This window comes from Ictidomys tridecemlineatus, chromosome 1, assembly GCF_052094955.1.
Source record: "Ictidomys tridecemlineatus isolate mIctTri1 chromosome 1, mIctTri1.hap1, whole genome shotgun sequence".
Lineage (NCBI taxonomy): Eukaryota > Metazoa > Chordata > Mammalia > Rodentia > Sciuridae > Ictidomys > Ictidomys tridecemlineatus.
Window position 1 is genome coordinate 127,025,364 of NC_135477.1, and position 25,814 is coordinate 127,051,177.

Genomic DNA, 25,814 nt, shown 5'->3' on the forward strand with positions numbered 1-25,814 from the left:
TACTGATAACTGAATTCCCCTTTCTGACCCTATGAATTCATGTGAGCAGAATCATCTGATTTTTGTCCTTTTGTGTTTCACTCATTTTATTTAATACGCTTTCAAGGTTCATTCATGTTGTTGCAGGTATCAGAACTTCATTCCTATTTATAGCTATATAGTGTTCCATTTTACATGTATATTGCCTTTTGCTTATGTATTTATGTGTTCTGGGCACTTGGGTTGTTTCTGCTTTTGAACTCCTGTGAACAATGCTGCTGTGAACATTCGTGTACAAGTATTTGCTTGAGTCTGCTTTAAAAGCTTTGGAGTATAAATCTTGGAGTGGAATTGCTCAAAGAAAACTCTGAAACTTCAGCCATTTCGGACATTTACCATGCTGCACTGCATTTATCCTTATCCTTAGACTGTTTCTGTTTCCTGCAGAATATTTTTCAAGAAGGAACCCCATAGACAGCTAAGAATTATGCCCAAATCTGTAGTCTGTATGTCACTGTCAGTCATGCGGAGCTTTTGCTCGCTTACACTGAAAGACTGGGTGCTTAGGCCAGGACATATCATTTTTCTTCTTATTCAGAATGTGCTGACCACAGGCAATTTCAATGGTCAGCAAATTCAGTTAAGAACAGAAATAATGCACAACAGAAGTTCTTCATCTTAGCCTTCCTCCAGTGTTGAGCGTGAAACACGGGAGATATAATAGAATTCAGAAACCCTGTCTTTGAGGATCCTAACAGCTGTTCTCTTGCTCTGCTTCACAGCTTTCTCCAGTCTACTTCTCGAACGGGAAGAATGTTCTTCCATTTTTTATTGAGTTCTAGGAATATGTAATTGGAATTACAACTAGCCAGTATTTCTTCTGCCTTTTAACATTTAACCACATTTGTGGTTTGAGTTGGATATGAAAAGGATATGCTGCTGTTTAGTGGCAAAGAGTTTAGCGTTTGAAGTCAAACCCTGCATTAGTTTCCTGGGGCTGCTATTCTAAGTATCACAGATGGAATGGCTTAAAACAAGAGAAATCTATTGTCTCAGAGATCCAGAGGCAAGAAGTCAAATTGTTGGTAGGGCCATGCTCTCTCTACACCCTCTAGGGGATGACACTCCTTGGCTTCTTCCAACATCGGGCAAACCCAGGTGTTCCCTGGTTTGTGATAGCACCACTGTGATTAGCTCTGTGACCTTGATCTCTTCAAGTTGTATTGGGGACAATAAGAATTATATGAAATAATGAAAATAAAATGTCTGACATATTGCTTCACATACAATGAATTCCAAAGTGCTAACAAATGTGATAATCCTTAGGTTTGTGAAGGAGTTTATGTTAAATGCTTTATGTCAGGATTTTGGTTTAGAAGATACAGAATCACGAGCCACTCACAGCTTTGTAGATTCAAACAGCAATTCTTTATTCCCGAACTCACACCGGCCTCTACAAACACGTTCTGGGGAAATCCAAGTTCTGCCGAGCACAATTCACGTCCCAAATACTTTCTGAATTCCACGAGAACTCAACGGGAACTCAGGCAGCAGGATACGCCCTATTCCCAACAGGAATAACCTTAAACCTGGAACTGCCCTAAACCCAGATTGTCTTAAATCGGGAACGCCCTAAACCCAAGGAGCGGGATACTTCCTAAAACCTGCAGGATACACCCTAAACCTGGATCCACCTTGGTCCTTGAGCAGGGTCACCTTACTAAAGCATACATGCAATGTCACAGCGAATGTCCAAGGCAAGTCCATTTCCACAAGTCCTTCTTCTAAGTAACATGGGGTACGCTGGCAAGGAAATTTCGATGCGTCATTCCTACTTGGCAATGGCCCTCAGCAAATACTTATTTCATTTAAGGAGCTCTAATTTTTTTCTTTCCTTTTCTTTCTTTTTTTTGGAGGGGGGAGCAGGTACTGGGGATTAGACCGAGAAGTGCTTTAAGACTGAACTATAGCAGGTATAGTGGTGCAAGCCTATAATCCCAATGACTTGGGAGGCTGAGGCAGGAGGATTACAAGTTTGAGATTAGTTTCAGCTGCTTAGTGAGGCTCTAAGAAACTTAGTGAGATCCTGTCTCAAAATTAAAAAAAAAATGGATTGGGGATGTGGCTCAGTGGTTAAATCCGGGTTCAATCCCCAGTATCCACCCCCCCCCCAAAAAAAAAAGACTGAACTACTTTCCAGCCCTTTTTGACTTTTTAATTTTGAGACAGGATCTTGCTAAATTGCTGAGCCTGGCCTTCGACTTGCAGTCCCACTGCCTCTGCCTCCTGAGCAGCTAGAATTATAGGCATGTGCCACCATGCCTGGTGAGCACCTCTAATTCTAGACATGGGATTCATAAATAGAATTCTGAGAAACCCTATAAATTATATTTCAGAGATTAGTTTGTATATTTGTGTTCTTTTTTTTTCCTTTTGGAGAATGGGTCCATGGAATCATCAAAGGAGTTCATCTTGTCCCAAACCTAAGAATGTGCTTGTGTGATGCCCACGTTTATGGAGGCCCAATAGCCAAGTTATGGAATCAGTCTTGGTGCCCATCAGTGGATGAATGCCCATCAGGGTAGAGAAAATGTGAGATACACACACACACACACACACACACACACACACACACACACACACCCCGGCATGCTATTCAACCATAAAGAAGAGTGAAATCATGTAATGCCAGACACAGAAAGACAGGTACCACCTGTTTTCCCTTGTGTGGCGTCTAGGTAAAAATGAGATGATATGAAAGTAGCAGGAAGCCTATTTCAGAAAGGGAAGAGGAGGGTAAAGTCAAATAGTGGAGGTGGATATGATCCAATATGTTTATTTACATGTCTGAATATTTCACAATGAAATCCATTATTTTGTATAATTAAAATACACTAAGAATGTCAAAAAATGTGCTTGCAGTCATATGCAGCAGTTCACTGTTCTCTTTGGGGAGCTTCACAGAAGATCTTTAATCTAGAAAAGCTAGAGCTGAGTCAGAGAAGAATGCAGAGGCGTCTGCCAGGTGGAATAAGAGAGACCTCTGTGTGTAAGAGTGGGTCTCAAAACCTGGTACTTTTCTCAGCTCATCTCATTTTAATCTCCTCAGATAGTGTGAGGAGACAGTCAGCCACACTGATTGACAGAGGAGAGGATTGAGACTCATCCAGGTGAGAAAACCTGTGGGAGTTCACAGGCTAAAAGAGGAGGAGCCGGATCCTCCCCTCAGGCCTTCTGCCACCAGTGTTCAAGAAGGTTGCTCTGCACTTCTAGGATTTGCTCATCCTCTTACCAACCTGACTCTTAAAATGCCCTTCAGGTACAAGTAAGAAAGCTTGTATCATCCTTTATTTGAATAAGAATATGATTCTAAAATGACTTTTTAAAAAAACCATTAGCCAGGTCACAGAGCCATTGAATGGTAGAGGTGATTGCCTATGACTCCTGCTGTGAACTGCTTTCTTTCAAAAACAAAAGTAGCCCTTATTTATTGAGTGATCACTAAACTCTTGGTGTGTGTTAATATACACTATTTCATTTAATTCCCACTCATCCTTATAAGGTGGGTACTATAATTTCCATTTTATAGATGAGAAAAAGACAAGTACAACTTCTGGGGAAAGATGATGAATGGAACACATTCTTCCATTTTTCTTCCCTTCTGGAAATCCCACTAACAGGAGAAAAAAAATTCTATTTTAAGATCAAGGCCCATAAAGATGAAGAGAAGGGTAGAAAAGATGTCACTATCAACACTGCAGAAACTAGAAAGCAGACAGACAAGAAGAACCAAGAGAACAGAGTCCAGGCTGCCTGTAGGGAAAGCTGAGACACAGGTAGGCTCACACCAGAGTCCTTGGGAACGGAGAAGGGGAGATCTAAGGTAGGGATTATTTGTAAATACATTTAGAATCTTCCATGGCTCTTCTATCACCACAGCAAAAGGAATAAAAGAAAAAAAAACCTAACCCACTGTTTTTTTTTTAATTTTTAAATTTGTTTTAATTAGTTATACATGACAGTAGAATACATTTATGCACTTTGATATATCATACATAGATGGGATATAATTTCTCATTTTTCTGAGCATACATGTTGCAGAATCATATTGGTCATGTAGTCACATATATGCATACAGTAATAATGTCTGTTTCATTCTGCTATCTTTCCTATCCCCTCATCCCCTCCCTTCCCCTACCATCATCTCCCTCTACCTAATTAAGGTAACGCTATTCTTCCCTAGTGCCCCCTGACATTGTGAATTAGAGAAAATATATTAGAGAAGACATTTGGCCTTTGGTTTTGTGGGATTGGCTTATTTCGCTTAGCATGATATTCCCCAACTATAATCATTTACTGGCAAATTCCATAATTTTACTCTCCTTTAAGGTTGAGTAATATTCCACATTTTCTTTATCCATTCATCTATTGAGGGTTGGTTCCATAGTTTAGCTATTGTGAGTTGAGCTGCTATAAACATTGATGTGGCTGCATCACTATAGTATGCTGATTTTAAGTCCTTTAGGTGTAAACCAAAGAGTGGAATAGCTGGGTCAAATGGTGGTTCCATTCTCAGTTTTCTGAGGAATCTGCAGCATGGTCGATCCTGAGGTATCTGAAGCCCACCAGATTTTATTCTTTGCAAAGTACGTTTTCTTATCAGGAATGAGCCTGCATATTAGAGTGTGGCGGATGCCTGGCGGAAGATGGGGAGGTCAGCTAAATGGGTGGGTACTTGTTAGTTGCTGTGGCCCTGGCCCTCTCTTCCCACTTGGCAATTTTCCAATCTCTTACCTCTCAGTGTGGGAACATTCATGTCCTTGAGACAAGAGGATGTGACAGAATCTTTTCCTGGAGATTTTGACCAACCCATGAAGGAAGAAAGAAGAGCCAAGGTTATGGATGTGGGAATTTTTCTAACTCAACACCCTAGCCACAGCTGGAAGTTGTACTTGGAGCACATCCAGGTGCCTGGCACTTCCCCAAGAGGGGCTGTGTCCCTTAAACATGAGCAGACAGCCAGAATCTTCAGACATCTGGGAAAGGTTTCTAATAAGACCCATAGAGACGGAGACAAATTAACAACAACAACCACAACAAAAAAACTAGGATCTAAGGGAAACTCTCAGAGACATGGAGGAAAGATACAACAAACAACCAGGACAAAAATTTAAAAAAAAAAAAAGGATACCAGGAAAATAAAGTTCAGAGAGCAAACAAATTATTTTGAGAAAAAAAATTAGCCTTAGTGAAAAAATTCAAAGGTTTACAAGATGAACTTAAGAACATTTATCAGAATGAGAAAACAAAGAGATAGGAGGTAAAAAGGTACATTCAAGAACATTTAAAGGCCAATCTGAATTCTTTTTTCTAAATAATAAAATATATAGAAAGAAAGAGAAAATAGTAGGTGGGGAACTATATAATTAAGGAGGAAAGACTTGACACTGAATCCTATGGCCGTATTGTCAAGAAATTTCAAAACATTAAAAACAAATATAGGAAGCTAGGTGATTAGTGCACACCTGTAATCCCAGTATCTTGGGAGGCTGAGGCAAAAGGATCACAAGTTCAGGCCAGCCTCAGCAACTTAGTGAGACCCTGTCTCATAATAAAAACTAAAAAGGGCTGGGGATGTGGTTCAGTGGTTAAGCACCCCTGGCCCCAGTACCAAAAACCAAACAAACAAACAAAAAAAAACATCAAATATTTGATACTTGAAGCTTCTAGAGGAGAAAACTATTATGTCCAAAGAACCAGGCATTAAAATGGCTTTAGCCTTCTCAACAGCAACATGCAAAGCTGGAAAAGGAGAACAATGATTTCGATTTCTCAAAGCAAGTAATAACCAACCTAGAATTTAATACTTAGGCAGACTACCAATTAAGGGTGAGTAGAATAAAAGAATTTTTCATATATATAATATTTTGAATATGTATCTCCTGTGTAAACTTTCTTACAAGGCTGTTGTGGATGTGCTCATTAATAAGAGGGTGAAGTAAGAGACACGACATTAAAAGAGGAGCAAAGGGACCTCAGGGGGATGTGAAGGAAGGTGATGTGATGGAAGACAACTGCATGGCAATAGAGGAACAGTCCAGCCTGGAGGAGGTCAGGGGGCTCTGGGAGGCATTCTCAGCAGGGTGACAGTGTGACCAAGGAGACTGAACATAATGAGAGAGAACTGGATGGCTAGAGAGGAGGTTGAGAGTGAATTAGGGGAAAATATATAGAAAAGCAAGCACATGTATAAACAAGACAATTATTAACAGGGAAGGTGAACATTGTGCAAGAATGGAGCACCGTAACTAATCATAGTTTACTACGTGACTCCACGGAGCGTGGCATTTATGTACTCAGAAGAACGGGAATGTAGAATGATGATCTCATCCAAATCAGTATGCCAGATACAGCTACATTGGAAAGAGGGGAGCAGGCAGGGATTAAAACCCAAAGAGCAAGAAAGTGAGCTGAATCGTTATCTTCATGAAAATTCAGTACTAATGCCTAACACTGAAAAGAAAGGCCAATGAAGTTATATCATTTAAAGATACCATGGAAACTACTGAATATTAAATTAAGAGGTAAAGGGGTTGCCCTTTAGCAGAGAAAAGGGACGAGTGGATCATGAGACTGTTATTTTATGTTTTTAAAAATGGCAAACCTTTTAGAAATATTTCATTCCTTAAAATGACATAGGAAAACAGATGTAGATATATAACTTGGATAAAAACAAAAGTGCTTTAAGGACTGAAGTAGATCAAAATATGACTGTATTTTCATGGTTTTGTTTTTCTTCTCTTTACTTTTCTGTATTTTATGTCAAACATAATTTTTATTTTTTAAAATAAACTTGATTGCAAATAAGAAATTGAATCTCAGGAAGACCAGATAAACTTCCTAATGTCGTAGGTCTTGTCAATGGTGGGATTCTAGGATTCCAGTGCTACTTCACTAACATGTCATTTTTATCTTTCATCGAAGCAGTCAATTGTCATTAAAACCCTTAAAACAAAATTATCATGCCTTGCCACTCTCCCACATCTCTGGAGGTCTGTAGTGCCTCTTTGTGCACCATGTGAGCTAACACTGGATTGCGTTCAGGTGTTTCTTTGTTACCTGTCTAACCTATCTATTTATTCACGAGTATTTGCTTCCATAAAGGTGAGAGTTTGGGTTCTAAAGATACATGCAGAATAGCAAATGAAATAAAATAATAAAAAAATGAGTATTTGATTATTCAGGTTCATGTTCTTAGTTTGCTGAGTGAATCTTCTCACAGACAATTCAGTCTTCCCTCCCCTTGGAGAGTGTATATTTTCTGAGGATGTGACTGAGTCCCACCAGGACCTAGCCGAGTCAGGGCCCACAGATGCTCTGTGAATGCTGATTTGATTTGCCAGCAAAGCTGGGGCTTCTGGAATTGTGATTCCATCTTCTTTCCTATCTTGCTCTGGCTGTCTTAAAAGGACATAAGTGTGCCTTTCTTTATAACTGATTCCATTTGGGAATGCAGCGTGACAAAAGAAACAGTTATCTAATTTATGCAAAACCTGAAGAGGAGTCTTTTTGAATCAGTGTTTAAATTTTGGCTGTCCCTTTTCTCCTTTCCTTGGCAAACTATACAGTGTTCAGTCTTAAAAATGAGAAGGACTTAGAAAAGAGGCTGATTCTACCATGGCTTGGTAGACTATAATTTAATGTTAGTGCCTTTCTGTTACCATAGTGAGATACATTTACTTCTGTTCAAAGATCGTGCAGCTCTGACAAAGCAAATACCCTCTGACTCCCGCTGTTAATTATCCTTCTGTTGCTGCAGGGTTTCCATTCATGTCCTCAATTAGGAGACATTGTTATTACGAGGTAGATGGTGTGGGAAATGGCAGTTCTCAACACTTCTGAGCTCAAGGAATGAATAGTCAGTCCTTCAGGTTTGGGGATATAAATCCACTGTCTGCAGAGAAGTGGAGACTTTGTTACCTACTTCATTATGAAGTCTCTTGATAGTAGGTCTTCCAGAAGACTCTTGTTGGGAAGTACATACTGTAAATGATGATGTTTTAGGAAGTCAATATGAAAGAAAAGGTCTTTAAACATTTCCCTCCAAAGCCATCTGAATTCTACGAATGACAATACCCCATTCCTTCCTATCTTAATTAACAAGTGTCTATTATGCACCTGCTACATGCACAAAATGGTTCTAGAAGTGTGATTTAGGGATGAACAAGACAAGCCCAGAGTCTGCCTTCAGAATCTATATTCTTGGCACTGTTGGTGATGTGGGAAGTCCCTACATCATTTTGCCTAATATTTTGACCATAAAAGTGATAATTCTGGGCTGATGCCAAGGTAGCTCATCTAATAACTACAGTAATAACAAAAACAGAAATAGTAATAATGATGATGGTGATATTAATAATGTATATATTGAGTTCCTTTTTTTTCTGCCAAAAATACTTGATAAGCACCTTTGATATGGCTTATTTCATTAGTCCTCATAATAACTTTGGAAGCTATATTTGGTCAAAATTTTACAGAAGAGGAAATTGAAATTAAGAGACATTAAGTAATGTATTTAAAGTTAATTGCTAGAAAATAGTACAGCAAACACCCAAACCTGAAGTTTCATGTTCAGAGTCAATATATTCTGAAACATTTGGGACTTATCATATTATCAAAATTATAGAAATTGGAGCCACACAAAGTTAGATTTAAGTTCAATTCTTGGGAGGAGTTAACTTTCTCATCTACAAAATACTGATAGTATTATTACCACTCCATGCTGTTTTATCAAGGATTAAATAAAACAATACATATTAAGGTCACTGGATTGCACCTTACATGTAATACTTAATAGATAGGATTAGCATCATTATCTGTGACCTCAGTTGAGGCACATGCAGAAAACAGATGTGCAATATTAATCATTTATAGACACGAGTATAAATCTGCTTGAGTCAGAGATGGGGGTGAGGTTGGAAGGGGAGAATTAAAGACAATGAATTCAGAGATAGACATCATTACATGTATAAAAACCCAAATGGTGTGGCTGTACTTTGTGTACAACCAGAGATATGAAAAATTATGTTCTATATGTGTAAAAAAATTAATCAATTCAATCCATACATGTCAATGGAGAATGTCTTCACCTTGGGGTTCGGGTCACTCACTAAGTGCAATCTTCCTGCCCTCCTCTGCTTGACCACCTATTGAATTACTACCTATTCTGCCAAGACCAGATGAAATGCTGCCCTTTTGAAGATTTTTGTCTTCTGAAGTAGAAAGAGATTTTTCCCACCTTAGAAATCCTGTGGCTTTTACTGTTTGGTGCAATGATTCCTAATTACAAATCTGCAGACAGATTCCAGGAAGGTTTTATCAAAATCCTCCCAAGAACTACTAAAATCAGATTCCCAGGTCCAGCCTCAAGAGAGTTTGATTCATATGAGGTCCACGAGTGTGCATTTTTAAAACAGTACTCATTTGAGGTGATGGGTGAACATAATTCGGAATCATTGTAGGACTACTCATGTGGCTCTCAGTACAGTACATTACTTATATTACAGTTATCTACTTTATCTGTCTTCCTGGGGAATTTTCTTGCTGATACACCCAATTGTTGTGGCTTGAATGTATCCTCAGATTTTAGATGTTGGAAACCTAATACCCAAATTCACACGTTGTGGTATTCGGAAGTAGAACATTGGGGAGGGTAATTGGAATTAGATATGTCATCAGGATGGGTCCCCATGATAGGACTGGTGGCTTAAAAGAGGAAGAGAGATCTGAGCTGACACACTTGCTCTGTCTTGCCATGTGTTGCCTGCCTCCATGTTGTGATGCAGTAGGAAGACTTCACCAGATGTCAGAGCCATGCTCGAGGACTTCCCTGACTACAAATCATGCATCTTTATAAATTATCTAGTCCTGGATATCTTGCTATAGCAACAGAAAACAAAATAAGATGCCAATGCAGGAATTAAATGAAGAAGATTTATAGGAAAGAAGTGAGGGATCAAATCCTTGGCCACGTTTCTCTCAGGTTTGAATGATCTCCTCTGGATGCTTTTTGGATCCCCTGGACTAGGTTGGCTTTTCCTGCTCTATGTTCCCGTCACACTCTGATCGTCTCCTTACAGCGGTGATGCTTGCATTGCGTGGAACTTAAATTAGTTTTACTTAAAAAAAATTGAATTATTGGAAGGACACTGGAGATACTGCAGAGTAATCAAAATAAGACTTATATGGATATGAAGCCAGACATTTTAATGCCATCAGGGCTTGCCTCTTGTCTTTGATTCTGCTTTATGTCATGTATTGGCTTTGTTCTCATGACCTGCTGACCTGCTTTTCTGCATTCATTCAGTTATTTTCATGTTCTGGAAGTTTTGTGACAGAGGAAGAAACATTGATTCCAAATTAGTAAATCCAGCATAAGTTTGGAATGGCTTGGGTGATAATCTCACATCCAGACCAGGGCTTCCAGCTTGGGGTCTGGGTTGTGATGAGTGACAGGTACCAGTGACTGCAAGCACTCGGTGGGACTTAGGTTGTAAGACAGGGTCCATGAAAAATGAAAGTGCCTGCATCAAAACAGGAGAAGCAGAGAGAGGAACATTGTTGGGATTGGGGCTGGCTTGGTTCTGTACCATTTCTTTCTATGAACGGAAGAGAAGCACAATTGATATTCTGTGTTTTATGGAATGCCGTGAAGAACAATGTTTGAGGGCAGCTATTGAATCCCATTGAACAGGTCTCTACGCTCTGTCAGTTACCTACTTTGGCCTTAAGAAAATTACTTTGTGTCCTTGGGCTGCAGTTTTTCCATCTAAGAAAATGGCAATAATAGTAGTATCATTTCATAGAGCTGGTAAAAAATTAGGATAAACTGTGTAACGTGCTTGGAATAATGGTTGAATATTGATTATGATAAATTCAACATAAAGGTTGAATATTGATTATGATAAATTATTTTCTTGTTCCACTAGACTGTAAGCCCCAGGTGGGCTGATAATCTTGGATTTGTCTCTCCCAGGACCTAGCACAATGCCCAGCTGTTGTTGACTGAGCAATCAGTAATTATGAGTTACCAGTGAATGTAGAACCGAGTTCAAGGAGCCATGTCTCAGTGCCTTTATCGCACTACTCTCAGAGCCTTGCTATTGTGGAGAAAAGGAAAAAAAATTAAAAAGAAAAAAGAAAAGAAAAATCAAGTACTCTAGATTGGAGAGCAGAGCTGAACCTGTGGCCAGCCAAGCAATTATTGCTTTCATGTTAAACTGACTTTGCTATAAGCCCTAAGCAGTGTCATATTTAAGTAGAAAAATTGTGTAACAAATTAAATACACACAAAAAAAGGGTAGCTAAGACTTTTGCTTCACTATTTTTCCTCTCCTCTGGGGAATTTACCTGATTTTGGAACTCCTTACTTAATCAGACTGCACTGGTTTAACCTGCAACTAAATGTGACCATATAGCACTGGAATTTAACATTGTACTGTGTAAGCAAAACATTTACTAAAAAATTATTAGCATAAGCAAGATTCAGGGGACATACTTTAAGAGGATATTCTTGCAAAACACTTCAGAAGCATCTACTTCTTAGCACCCACATTGGCATGAATGCATATGAAGAAATTACCAATTGTTTTGAAAACTTGGAATTTAGAAACTTATATCCTGATCATCTTGAGTAAGTGCAACATAATTTACTCTAAGGTAAATATTTGAGTAAAAGATTTAAAAAATGAAAGCATTTGCAACTGTAAAACTCCATGTCAAAACTGTTAATTTAAAAGAGAAGCACGTTTTCAAAACAATCTCGAAGATAAAAAAAACCCAGTTACAGTGGGACAAGAGGAAAAGATGGATACATTTGACTATGAAATTTGAAACTCCTACAATCTTAAAATGTTTTAAAGCCAAATGGACGGCTTAGAAAAAAGTATTTCTGAGATGTTAAAAGAGATAATTAATTTACTTAATTTTTTGGGGGGGGTATCAGGAATTCGATTCAGAGGCACTTGACCACTAAGCCACATCTCCAGCCCTATTTTGTATTTTATTTAGAGACAGGGTCTCACTGAGTTGCTTAGCGCCTCGCTGTTGCTGAGGCTGGCTTTGAATTTGTGATCCTTCTGCCTCAGTGTCCCCAGCCATTGGGATTACAGGTGTGCACCACAGCATCCATCTTACTTAATATTTTTAAGTGCACTTGCAAATCGAAAAGGCCAATGACTCATAACAATAGGAAAAATATGAGAATAGGCAGATTTCTGGAAAAAACGTGGATACTCATATACAGCTTTGCTGATTATTAAAGACACATATGATAAATCAATAATTCAGTCTTTTTCATTGTCAAATCCTAGAGAGTTGATGTCATAGTGTTGGCAAGATGGTGGCTAGAAAGTTGTATTACACGTTTTTTACATCCTTGGAGTGCTACTGACAATACCTGTTACACTATACAATTCGCATATACTTTCGCCAGCAGATTTACTTCTATAAATTTTAGTCCACAAAAATGCACAAGAGCTCATCAAGTATATCTGAAGTAGTATTGATGGTAATAGTGGTAATGAAATCATCTTTCAAATCTCATTGATAAAACTGTTTTATGCTACACTACATAATAGAAAACAAAGGAGCTGTTTAAAATATTTGTAAGGGATGGTATGAATGAACAGAGACAATAGGTTTAGAAAGATCTTAGCAGCCTATACTCCTATGAAAATGACAGCATATTGCTTTTGCTGTCAAAAAATACACATATGCAGAGATAATCTCTTAAAGGATATGCAAGAGTTTGTTAGCAGTGGTGGCTTTGTGGGGAGGAACTGAACATTTGGAAAGGAAAGAAGCCTAATTTTCGTTGAATAATTGTACTTTTTAAAAAATGATTTGCAATTTTTAGTTTTCAGTAGGCCAGACATTACACTTCCGGTTTAGTGTCTCATCTTCAAAGCCACATGTGAGTTAGGTTTAATTAGCTTCATTTTATAGATGGGACATTGTGATTTGGAAAGACTGAGCAACTCATCTAGGGTCACACAGCTGCTGTCCTTGTTCCGTCCTCAATAGAAAGATTTACATAAACAGCAAGATGTACTGTTCTCAACAGACTCCCATATGTTTGTGATTTGGTCCTTACTAAAGCTGGAATCAATTTTTTTAGGAAAATAAATAAAATGTTTTTCAGATATTTTCACCTCAAAAATAAGAAGAAATAGAATTTCTGCTTTACCTTCTAGAATGTTCTAAATTCCAGGGGTCATGGTGAAATTCCAAACTGTAAAATGGGTTTTCTATTTTCTTTCCTTCAAAACTGTTGATTGCATAGAATGTTGAGATTAGGAGGTGATAACAAAAATAGTAGAAAGAAAATAACAGCATCAAACCTGGGTGTCAGAATCAACATTCTTATATTTAGGGAAAGTCTTGGAAAATCAGATTTGACTCATGTAAATTCTAAAAGGAGAGAGGTAGAAGTCCTATGTGGCTTCCTCAGATTCTACTGCTGGGATGAGTAGACACACCCTAAGAATAACACAAAGACAACCATGAAAATAGTGCATAAGAGCTCAGGTCCAGGACCAGAAAGTTTTCCCCCTTAGGCACATCCTGTATACCTATAATACTATTGGATTTCTGTTGACAAAATATTCATAATTCTGAATTCCTCCCTCCCTCCCTCCCTCCCCCCTTTCTTATTTTGTTAGAATTTATGGGGTTTGGTTCCATTTTCAAATTAGCTTCCTCCTTACTAGTGATTCTGTTGTTGGGCATTTAAGAAAGGATTCAATAAAAGCCTCTCCTGTCACTTCTCTCCTGCCACTGGCTCTCTTCCCAGGTTGTGTTGTTATAAGTGGAAGCAACATTAGGTAGTGTGGTTTGGACCAGAGTCTGCTCTTTCTTTGACCGACTAGACAAAAAGAAATAAATGAGATGCCTCCTCTCTAAATCAGGCCTGTCACTTTTCCAAGACCTGAAAAAGTGGAAGGATATATTAATTTAGGCAGTTTTGCTAGTGCAAATTTACTAGGAACCTAATATGTAATCCTTTATTATTTCCATTAAAATATAAAATGCTTTATAAATAGACATGATTCATGGAATGGATTACTATCACAGTGATATTAGATATAATGCCTGGAGATTCAAAGTATCATTACAGCATTGGAGTCTAGGCTGCTAGTTGAAAAATCACACTGAGATATTGGATTTACTCAAGATAAAACTTTGGACTCTTAGATAAATTCTGATCAGTTTTTTTTTTTCAGCACTACTATGGTAAATAACTCAGACTCTTACGTTAAGTGTACAGAAAATATTGCTTTTCTTATTTTAGTATGAAACTCTAGAGAAACTGTATAAAAGTATTGTATAAATTGTTTTGATCCCAACTCAAGTTCAAAAAAATCACGTATCTATACACATACATAAAACTAAAACAAAAGTTTTCCAGGTAATAGTACTCTTACCTCATTTGAGGCATTTCTGGTACTTTCTAGTCTGTTCTATTTCATTTAAAAGGTTACTGTTTCTTAGGACTGCTGATTTTATTTCTAACAGCTTAGAAGACACGGCTTTAGGGGACCCAGATGCTCACACGGCTCATATTTACAAGAAGCCTTTGTTTGAGGGCTCTTGTGTGTCCTTTTAGCTTGATTTGATTGATTTTCTGGGAATTCTCCTAGTGTGAGTTACTGTGCTGGACTCTGGGAACTGCAGAGTTTGCCTCTCCTTACATGAGTTGGGAGTGTTCTGAGGGGCAGGAAATCCAGGGGGAGCAAAAAGACTATCTTTTATCTCAAGTCATATGGTTATTTTGACTCCAAATCCAGTAAGATATATAAAATACAGACTCCCTTCGTGATTGAGTAGGGTTTTATTTGGAAGTTCAGAAGAGGAGGCAATGAAGTCATTTATAAAAATAAAAATTTTTGACCTTCAGAAAACTCAGCAAGATCTCCAGCTGACCCCTTACCACCTCTTTGCTCTTCAGAAGGGCATAATCTAATTATTCTTGAAAAAAAAAAAAAAGGGACAAAGCAGGTCTTTCAAAGAGATGAGTAGCCTCTTGTAGAGTTTCACTATATTTTCTGAAAATACTCTTAAAATAGCTCATATGAATTTATCCATCTATATTCTTATTTCAGAACCAGTAAACAAGGTCAAATATTTTTCAAGGTCATCAGGGCAAGAAAGGAAAGATTGTCACCAGTCAGGGAGAAACTATAGAGTTTTTTTCTTCCCATCACCAAGCATTCATGAGCTTTCACCTCAGAGACCTTGCAGCCTGCACACTAAACGTCTGCTGCTTCCTACTGCTAGGAGCCAAAGATTTAAACTGGCACATGTGGATGGTCATCTCAGTTTCAGAGCACTTTTGAATGGACTTCTGTACACATAAACATCCTTATCTGTTAGCTCTCTATGCGTTGGAGATGAGCTTATTCTGCAGACTTATGGGCATAGACTTCCTATTTGGGAAACTGAAATCATTTAGATAAAAGGAGTGTTTGTAGGGACAGAGTAGACAAGGAGAATATTTTTAAAGTGCTGGTCCTATGTAGAGCCACCGTCCTTTAGCACCAGGTCTCTATTCATGATCATTGTGTTCAGAGGTATTTCTCCTGACCTTGCTGCCTGTGCCCAACCCCCTGATCTATGTGCTTTGAGCCCTACAACCTCTATTTTTCTTAGCATTCTGCATGAGTTTTAATTTTCCATTTATTTTATGACTATTTAATCCATAAGTCTATCTCTATAGATCCCCTACTGTATTTACTTTAGGCTTCATAAAGCATATATTTTATTTTTACTCGATTATTAATATCTCCCAGGCACTGAGCACTGTGCCCAATAAGTCTTTATTGGATGAATAAATTGGCATTTAAGGGAATTGGCATGTGGGTTTAAACATGGTATTTCAGCTTAGACCAATTTTTGTTTATTACTGATTAGCTACTAAAGAGCAATTGATAATCACTCATAATGTTCTTCTTTTTTGTTGTTTTGCAGTCAACTTTGACCACTTTGAAATTTTGCGAGCCATTGGGAAAGGCAGTTTTGGGAAGGTGAGAACCAAATTGATTAACCACCAGCAGAGCAGCATAGCTTAAGAAACAGAGGGTTTGAGAACATTCAGATTATTGAGTTATTGGGATCATTTGGAAAAGCAATTCAGAGAAGTTTTATAATTGATTTTTTAATGAAATTATCACCATAATTTTAAAAAAAGTATGTGAAATGCAGCTACATGACAACTATATCCTGTTTTTAGAATTGTCTCATTTAAGTCGAATCTGTTTACTTTCTCCAGAGTTCTCTACTCTTTGCTCTCTATTCTAATGGATATTAAGATTGTGGAATGATTTTCAAATTGTACCAGCTGTATCTCCAGTAGTAGTTATCTTGTCAGTGTGGAGTTAATTCTTTCCGGTAGAAAAGAAGCACCTGATATCAATTTTCTTTTTCCCAGATGTACCATGCTTTTATTTTCAAAAATCTACCATAAAAAATATACAGTCTAAATTTTGTAAGAACTTTCCAGATTCAAACCCCAATTATTAGTTTCTCAGTGGAGACATATTTAAAGAATAATATTTCATACTTCAGATTAAATTTGCATTTCATTTTATCAGGTACTATATGGGCCTCTAAGGAAATTTCACAAACATGGACATTGTATTTGATGTTTCTAGTTCTTTGAGTCCTTTTCTTTACATCCCCTATGGGGGTAAACAGACACTGTTTGCACAGTACTGTTCAACTTGACAATGTAGCCATGCCCATTGCAGCCTCTTAAAGCAGGAATAAGGATGTTGTTACTAGACAATTCCTGATATGGAGGCAGATTTAAATGCTGTCCAAATAATTCCAGAAGCAAAGCTAAGCCAACTTGTTTGAGAAAGCAGTGATTCAAGAATTTATCTGATGCAGGGGGGAGAAAAGGAAATTTTTGCTCTGAAATCAGAGCTAAGTGGGGACTTTAACATCAGAGAATTTGCAGGTGATGGGGCACCTCAGCCATGATAAGGAACAGGTCCTGTTTTGTCCCTCATAGCCACATTCCATTGTGTCCTTAGTCACTTGCTCACTTGGGTTTGCATCCCTAGGTCTGCATCGTGCAGAAGAATGATACCAAGAAGATGTATGCTATGAAGTACATGAATAAACAAAAGTGTGTGGAGCGCAATGAAGTGAGGAACGTCTTCAAGGAGCTACAGATCATGCAGGGCCTGGAGCACCCTTTCCTGGTAAACTTGTGGTAAGTGATTTGACAGAGCCTGGGAAAAGAGACACTCCAATTTCATCCTTAAATACGATTACATAAACACATCTCATTGGCAGGTGTGTACTTGCAAAATGCTCATTTAGATCTTTTCTTTTTTTATTGATTTAAAAAAATGACATCAGAATGCATTATAATTCTTATTACACATATATACCACAATTTTTCATATCTTTGTATATAAAGTATGTTTACACCCAATTTGTGTCTTCATACATGTACTTTGGATAATGATGTCCATCACATTCCACTATCCTTGCTAATCCCCTACCCCCTCCTTTTCCCTCTTACCCCTCTTCCCTATCTAGAATTCATCTAATCCTCCCACACTTTGCCTCCCTACTCCACTATTAGACAGCCTTCTATTTCAGAGAAAACATTCAGCATTTGTTTTGGGGGGATTGGCTAACTTCGCTTAGCATTATCTTCTCCAACGCCATCCATTTATAAATCTTCCTTAAGGGTTTTTGATCTCCTCGATTTCTTTGGCTCTAAAATAAAGACACCTTAGTTCAGTCATCAGAGTTCCCTTTGCCCTACTTTTTTTTTTTTTTTAAGCATTGTAACTAAATGGACTGAAAAGTAATAGTTAGATGACTTCCACTCTAATGATGGTTTTTTGCATAAAGCTATCCCTGTGGAACAGAGACTGGGTGCAAAGTGTGGCCTCTTTGGTTAACATGAAATTGGTTCTTTGAAACTTGTACAAAGCACTTTCTCATTAAAATAATAGGCAATTAAGCTGTTTTCTGTGTAGTGTGCTTCATAAGCAGCCACAGATATACCTGTGACTTGGAAAGGGCTGGGTGCCATTTCTTGCCCAGTGGGTTTGAACAGAGCTAGAGCTAACTTATGCCATTACCATAATTCAAGGCTTAGAAAATGGCTGGAAGCTTGCAATATCTATTACCTCCTGCTCTTTTCTTGTGCTTAGAGGTCTTTATGTTTCTCCTTCATTTTACTCTACATTGTAATGCATCCATTATGTTAAGAGCCAGTTCTTAAAGCTAATTCAGTAAGACTGTTATTTAAATATGCATACCAAGCAGTTCTTACTTACCAGCAAAGGAAGGAAAAAGTCTTTATCTAGAGAATGCTAATGGAAAAATAATTGAGATTTCACTATGTGTTTAGGGACAACCTTCTGGAGGAATCAGTGCATAAAACCTGCCTCAATCCATCTTTAATTAACACAGTTTCACTTAATATACAATTTTCTCAAAGCCTCTGTGCCACAGTTGAAAAGAAGATGGTTCTGTGCGACTTGGAAATAGATCTATTATAGTTCATGCACTACTCAGACTTGGTAAGAGTCTAATTTTGACTCAGCCTCAGTGTATTTAATCAGCATCTTAGAATGGCCTATTCAAAATGCTGCCATGTAAAAAGTTAAAATGGATACAGCTCTGTCTTCTTTAGCATTTATCAAATTGCCTCCCCCTCCCCTTCACTCTAAGAATGACAAGGTGCTGTCATTTCGTAGCTTCCCTTTGTTCCAAGTCATATTTTCCTTCTTTAAAAGTTCAACCAACCAATTTTCTTTTCTAAGGCCAAGGACACTTGGTAAGAACTTTGCCTTTTTGTGTCTGTCCCTCGTTGCTATGTGACCAAAATTGATATCATTCTATTCCCATGTTTCTAAAACATGGCTGTATAAGGTTTTAAGCTGGACAAAGTTTAAAAATTCTGTTATTTTCCAACTTGATGTCATCCCAGAAAACATTCTGTTCTCCTTGAATGCTGACCTGGTGACACCATGATATACACACTTACATGTGTATGTATATACGTACACATACACACACGTACATATATACATATGTAACATGCACATACATACATATGTGTGGTATAAATCCATATACATACATATATGTGTGTATATGTGTGTGTGAGTGTGCACATGTATATTCTTTTCTTGTTCTTCTCACACCAAATCTCACAAAAGAACAATACTGGGCATCTCAACATTGGTAGAGGAAGAGAAGAGGACCCCATCTCTACCCCACAAACACATCTCATGTTTTTAGAATTGGCAACCAAGAATGGGTCATTCTGAAAAGTATAGTAGAAAACTCTTTTGCCTTTCAAGCTTTGATAAAAAAATCTTCTGCCCCCACTAAGTACAGTATAGTGGTTTTAAGTGAATCTTTCAACAACTATGGAGCATCTTGCAATGCTTATAAAAGTGTTATTATGAGCAGTTTGTCATTTTAGATCACATGGTTAGAAGATAACATGTATAACTAGGGTTATTTTCATGACTGTGATAAGATGCTCTGCTCAGGACCCAGCATATAGAATCTTACAAATGTTAGTTTTATAGTTCCCTGCTCCATGGATATAAAGGTCATCCAAAAAACAAATTTGAAGGATGCTTATTCCCAAAGCATCATGGAAAGTTAGGGGGGAGGCAAGTGTCTTTAATTCATTCTCTTCTAGGGCTATGTTATTTGTTTTGTTTTTTTACTCTCATTTTGCAAATCAAACTGAAAACATCAAATTGCATATTATAGGCAATTTAATCAAGACTTGTATTCTGGTTTTAACCGTTAGATTTATCTTTACATCCCAAGAGACTTGGGAGCTGATTTTTCCTAAGAAGTCTTGAATTGTTTATAAAACAACAGCAATATGGTTTTAACTCCTGCTTACCTGTGTTCTCTATTTTACTGCTGTGGCTTATAGACTTTTCCATATTGTTTTGGATAATCTTCTCATCCATGCTCAAAATGACCCTAACCTCTGGACAGGTGTTTAGAAAAATACAGTTTCGGACTGAGAGAAAACCCAAATTCTTTTTTAAACAAGCTTTATACTAATGTTTAATCTGTGCATATGTAGACATATACTATATACATACATACATATATATATATATATATGTATATATATGAATGATATTTGCAAACTTTTCTGCAATTGCAGGCAATTAGAAAAACAATCCAATAGAAAAATGAAAATTCTCCAGTAGTCCTACCAACATCCTTCAAAATGGCAGCACCTTCCTAAAATGAGTGTGTGCTTCCAGAGAAATGTGTGCTTTTAGTTTTCTAGTTTTGTTCATGCCTTAGCCTCATCCATTTCTTCTTTCATATATATATATATATATATATATATATATATATATATATATATATATATGGACTGAACATTGAAACCAGTTATAAGAAAGGTTGCCCTGTAAAATACACAGTTATATTTGAATTTCCAATAAATGACCAATAATTTTTAGCCTATGTCCCAAGTATCACCCAAGATATATTTTCCTGAATTATCTAAATTTCCAATTCAAGTGGGTATCTTGTACTTGTTTGTTAAGTCTGGTCACTAATATAGCAGAGACCCACACTGTGGGGATTCAGTGGTGAGCAGGAGCGGACTGAGTCCTGACTTGCCTGATAGTGCTATTAACTGGGAGAGATCTATTAATCAAGTGGCATCTGAATATATAAACTGTGACAAGGGCGCACAGACTGCGCACAGTGCACTGTGTGTGTGGTGTTGTGCTTCAGGGAAAGAGTTCAATGTGTGGTATTAAAGGGGGAAGCACACTCAGAATTAAAATTCTGCCTTCCCAGCCTCCATGGACCTGGCCCTAAGAAGGAACACAGTCCTCAGAAAGAGGCCAGGTTATCAAGTGAAGGCTGCCAGACAGGGCTGGCATCTAAAAAAAGGAAATAAAATCTTCCTGCAAGTTCCTCCCTGAGGGCTGTTCACAGAGCCCTGGCAACCCGCATCCTGAAGACAAACAAGCCATCCCCAGCACCTGCTCCCTGGGTGGCTTTTGTTAATTGAGTGTAAGCCTGCAGCTGTACAGGGCGCCTGGGGCCTCTCCTGCCCCTTGTCCTGGTGAACAAAAGGGGCCCTGAGTGGTTTCAGTAAGTAAGACAAGATCCTCTGCTTTAAGGGGAAAGAACACCTGTACTGGGAGAGCTGTAGGGGCCTGTTCAGATGGCTGAACACAGCCCAGATACAGGTCCCCTGGAAGCAGCCTTTATTGCCTGCACTCAGTGCTGGAGTCACTTCACGGAGTCATTGACGGTGGGCTTCAGGGCCACAGTGTCACTAATGTCACTAATAACTTCCCTATAGATGGTGCCTGTTACTCGGGGTTTTACACACATGGTAGCCTCTGTTCATCCTAACAAACTTAGTTGGTGGGGATACTTGTCCCATTCTATACCTGAAGAAACAAAATCTCAGAGAGGCCAAGGGCTTTTCCCACAGTGACACGGACAGAAACTGACAGAGCCAGTACTCACACCCAAGAATCCCTACTTCAAAGTCCCTGTTCTTCCCCCCATACCAGCCCCTATAGCTGTCCTGTGAAACTTAAGAAGCAGAATTTATTTTGTTTGTTGTCTTTCATGTGCCAACAAGAATATAAACTCCACGAGGCAGGTGTGTTTGTCTTTTTTCCTGCCTCATCCTGACTCTTACCCTGCACACAGTAAGGGCTCAAGAAATATCTGTTGAATGTAGTAATGAATAAAGTCAGTGGTGGCACCAGGCCTCTGGTTCCTGATCTGTTGCTCTTCTCCCCATTACATCAGTGCTACCCTTCACACACTCAGAAACATACCCACATATAATCATTGCCCACTTTGGTTTCTTTGCCAGCACTGGGGGGCAGAGGGCTTGGGTTTTAATCCCTTCTCCATCAGGCCAGTCGCACTAGGTATTCTTCTTGGTTTTCTCCATGAGTGGGAGGAGTAATGGCAATACTTGTGTTAGAGGACATGACTATGAGTGATAAAAATATGTGTATAAGGTACCTCACAAAGTAAGTGCTTAATAAGCTCCTCCCAGAAATGGAATGTTCCCTTGGCCCCCGTCACCAGAATATGTTTATTTTCATGATTCTGTGGACTGGTCAGGAAGTTCTAATCTGAGCCAATTTAATTGAAGCTATATGCAATATCAAATCAGCCATCTAAAGTCGTCTACCAGGGACTTGCAGCTTCTTTCTCTTCTGCTAATAGCCCTGTATTCATGCCTGGGTGGAAGGGTTCCTAGCAGTGAAGGATACAGACTTCATGAGTAAGTGCTTTTTCAGCCTGGCCTGAATCATATTTTCTAATATCCCATTGGCCAAAGCCAATTATATGTCAGGCTCAGATTCAAAGAGTGGAAAAATAGGCTCCACCTCTGGTGGGAGACTTGGCAAAGTCAGTATTGCCAAGGCCAGGCTGAGGACTCCTTGTGGCTAGTTTTACAAATAATCCACCACAATACATGAAACATTTTTAAAAATTGACAAAATGACCGAGTAAATGGTAACAAAAAAACAAAAACAAAATGCCAGAAAACTACTGAGGGAATTGAGAACTCCCTGAGGTTATTGATTTCTTATGGCTCTTTGAAAGGCTTCAAGGCAGAATTTGTCTTTGGTATGACCCTGATAAATTTGGATGGAGAAGAATGGAGAGAAGTCCCTGAAAAAACCTTGGCAGAGAAGTAGTGTCATCCTGTGATCCATGCATAGTAATCGTGCCAAATACAGTTGATTGACTAATGAACAGGAAGTTAGCTAAGTCTTTATAATACAGGGGGGCACTGACTTATCATTTTCTTATCCACTTTGGAAGAGTTTCCTTTTTTGAAAACAACACAAGGACTCATTCAACATTTGAGCTAAAGCCAGATGTGGTAGCACATACCTGTAATTCCAGTGGCTCAGGGGGTCCAGGCCAGAGGATTGAGAGTTCAAAGCCAGCCTTAGCAAAGGCAAAGTGCTAAGCAACTCCATGAGACTCTGTCTCTAAATAAAATACAAAATAAGGCTGAGATGTGGCTCAGTGGTAGAGTGTCCCTGAGTTCAATCCCTAGTACCCACAGAATGAAACAAAATAAACAAACAAAAAAAATAAAACACCCCAGCTGGATATGTAGCTTAGTGGTTGTGTGCCCCTGGGCTCAATCTCTGGTACCAGGAAAAAAAAGAAAAAGAAATTTGAGCAAAAAAGCAATTCACTGTAAAGATGTGGGATGGTTTTCAGCTGAAGCAAAGCTGAAGAAGCTGGGCTTAGGACAAAGATTGTTCTGGGAATCAGGGTAGCAGGGACTAATAGAAAAGCTCTCGAGGCCATCTGGGTCGAGATGAGTCAGCTCCAACCAATTGTCTAACATTGTGTCACCTACTCAAGATTCAAAGGGGCTGGGGTTGTGGCTCATCGGTAGAGCACTTGCCTAGAACATGGGAGGCCTGGGTTCGATCCTCAGCACCACGTAAAAATCAATAAATAAAATAAAGGCATTGTGTCCAACTACAACTAAAAAATAAATATATATATTTTTAAAAACAAAAACAAAACCAAAAAAAAAAACAAAGTGCTGGGAGAGAATCCAGTTGGCCTTGTTTGGAAAATATGCCTGCCCCCCCCTGGCTAAAAGAAACAGGAAAATAAATAATGACTTCTGGATTGTTGGCTGAGCAATTAGGATCCTGTGTCTTTCATTGGGATAGAGAGATCTGAATAGGAACAGATTCCTCATGAAAAACAGGAAATTTATCTTACCCTTGTTATCTTTGAGCTGCCTGTTGGTGATTCAAATAGAGCTGTTGAATAGGAGATGAATCTGGAGTTCAGGAGAGAAGTTCAGACTAAGGAGAAGTCCAGCAACCCACATGCAAATCCTTGGCCTGTAGATGCTATTTAAACCAAGGACTGGAAGGAAGGAGCTTTGGAGGGATGAGGTTGAAGCCACAGACTAAGGACTAGACACAGAAGGCTCTAATAGTTCTCATGAAGAAGAAGATTCAGGGAACCAGATGAGAACAGCCCAGCAGTACAGTGGTACCACATGTGTTATTAACCAAGTCACCAGACAGGGATGGGTTACTTGACTGTTTTCCATTCATTTACTTATATTCCCTGGCACATTTACCACACTGTTAATTACTATAACTTTATACCGAATATGCAGTAATAATAAATTTTTTTTTATTATGTTGGCTGTAGGTGGCATTTTGCAATTTCATAATTAGCTTTTCAGTTTGTATTTTTAAACTGTCGGCATTTATAATGGGTAACGTTGAATCTATAGCTTAATTCTATAGATTAATTCGGAGAGAATTAACATTTTAAAAAATATTTGCTCTTTCAATTCATACATTATTTATTTTTCCTGGTTTATTTAAGTATCCTTTAATTTTCTTCTTTGTTTTTAATGTAATTTTGAGCATAGAGATCTAACATATCTATCTTTAGATTTATTCCTAGGCATTTGATGTTTTTGATAATATTGCAAGTGGTATTATTTATCAAAAATTTATTTCCTAGTAGTTTGTTGCTTGTATCTGAAATACAATTTATTATTAACCTTGTGTTCAGTGACCTTGCTAAATTTGCTTATTAACTCCGGTAGATTTTCAATGTTTACAATCATGTCATTTACTAAAAATAATAGTTTTATTTCTTGCTTTCCAATCTTCTTACCTTTTATTTCTATGCCCTTGGCATGTGCATTGATAACACTGTTGAGTGAATAAATGATAATGGACATCCTTGTCTTTTCCTCAGTTCACAGGGAAGCTTTTATAATATTTCTAAATTTCATCTGATGTTTTTGGTGTAGGCTATTTGTAGATATTCTCTATTGCGATAAGGGAGCTTCCTCCCTTGCTGGAAGTTTTAAACATGAATGTGAACTACATTTTATCAAATACCTTTTCTTTTTTATTGAGATCGTTTCTATTGCATGATGAAGAAAGTTTGATTTGCAGATCATAAATCAACCATGATTCCCCAAAATAAATTCTAGTTAGTCATGTTCCATTCCCTTCTTATATGTATCACTGCAGACTATAATATACATTTTTAAATATTTAATTTTATAGATTTACTTAATTTATATTATGTATTATTTCATAGTATTTATTATTTGCAAATAGTATTTATTATTTACAAATTTATAGATTTACAAATAAAAATATTATTTACAAACTTTTATATATATTTTAAGACGTGCATAAACAGGTTGAATGCTAAAGGGCATGAGCCAATTAAGGGAGGAAATGGTAAATAGGACAGAAAGGGGACAATTACCAGTTGAGATCCTGTAGGTGACGAGGTGCAGGTGACTCAGGGTACAGATGAATGGCTGGCCTTGGGCGGAAGTAAGGACATTTCTTTCACTGCCCTAGGAGAGGAAAGAGAGGATATAAATGTACCCGCATGTGGGCGGGTGGGTTTATTGATGGGCTGATGAAGAAGTTCTCCTGCCCTTACCTCTGTTTCCCTTTGATGTCATCTGCAAGGTGGGCAGAGTTTAGGAAATTTTGAAGAGATGCTTCAAAGTAGAAGAAAGTGTGAACTTAATGGAGACTTAGAATGGGGTTTTCTAAGAATCCATTTTTGACTTCTGGTTATAAATCTAAAGTGAATGTGATCAGCACAGGTCTGTTTTTTTTTTTTTTTTTTTGCTTTAGACTGTACCTAGTCGGCGCTAGTGTGTTTTATTGCTGTTTTTAAGCATATTGGTGGGTTTAAACAGGATTGCAGTTTAATTGGGTGAAGTACTGTTGTGAGAG

At 38.1% G+C, this 25,814-nt stretch overlaps 1 protein-coding gene across 1 annotated transcript in view; it reads left to right on the forward strand.

The window, feature by feature from the left end:
* Stk32a (serine/threonine kinase 32A) overlaps positions 1 to 25,814 on the forward strand; it is a 122,553-nt gene that overhangs the window by 18,247 nt on the left and 78,492 nt on the right. Inside the window, exons 3-4 of the mRNA XM_005324200.4 lie at positions 16,006 to 16,061; positions 17,103 to 17,254. Coding sequence (XP_005324257.1) covers positions 16,006 to 16,061; positions 17,103 to 17,254 — 208 coding nt within the window. The remainder of the gene's footprint in view (positions 1 to 16,005; positions 16,062 to 17,102; positions 17,255 to 25,814) is intronic.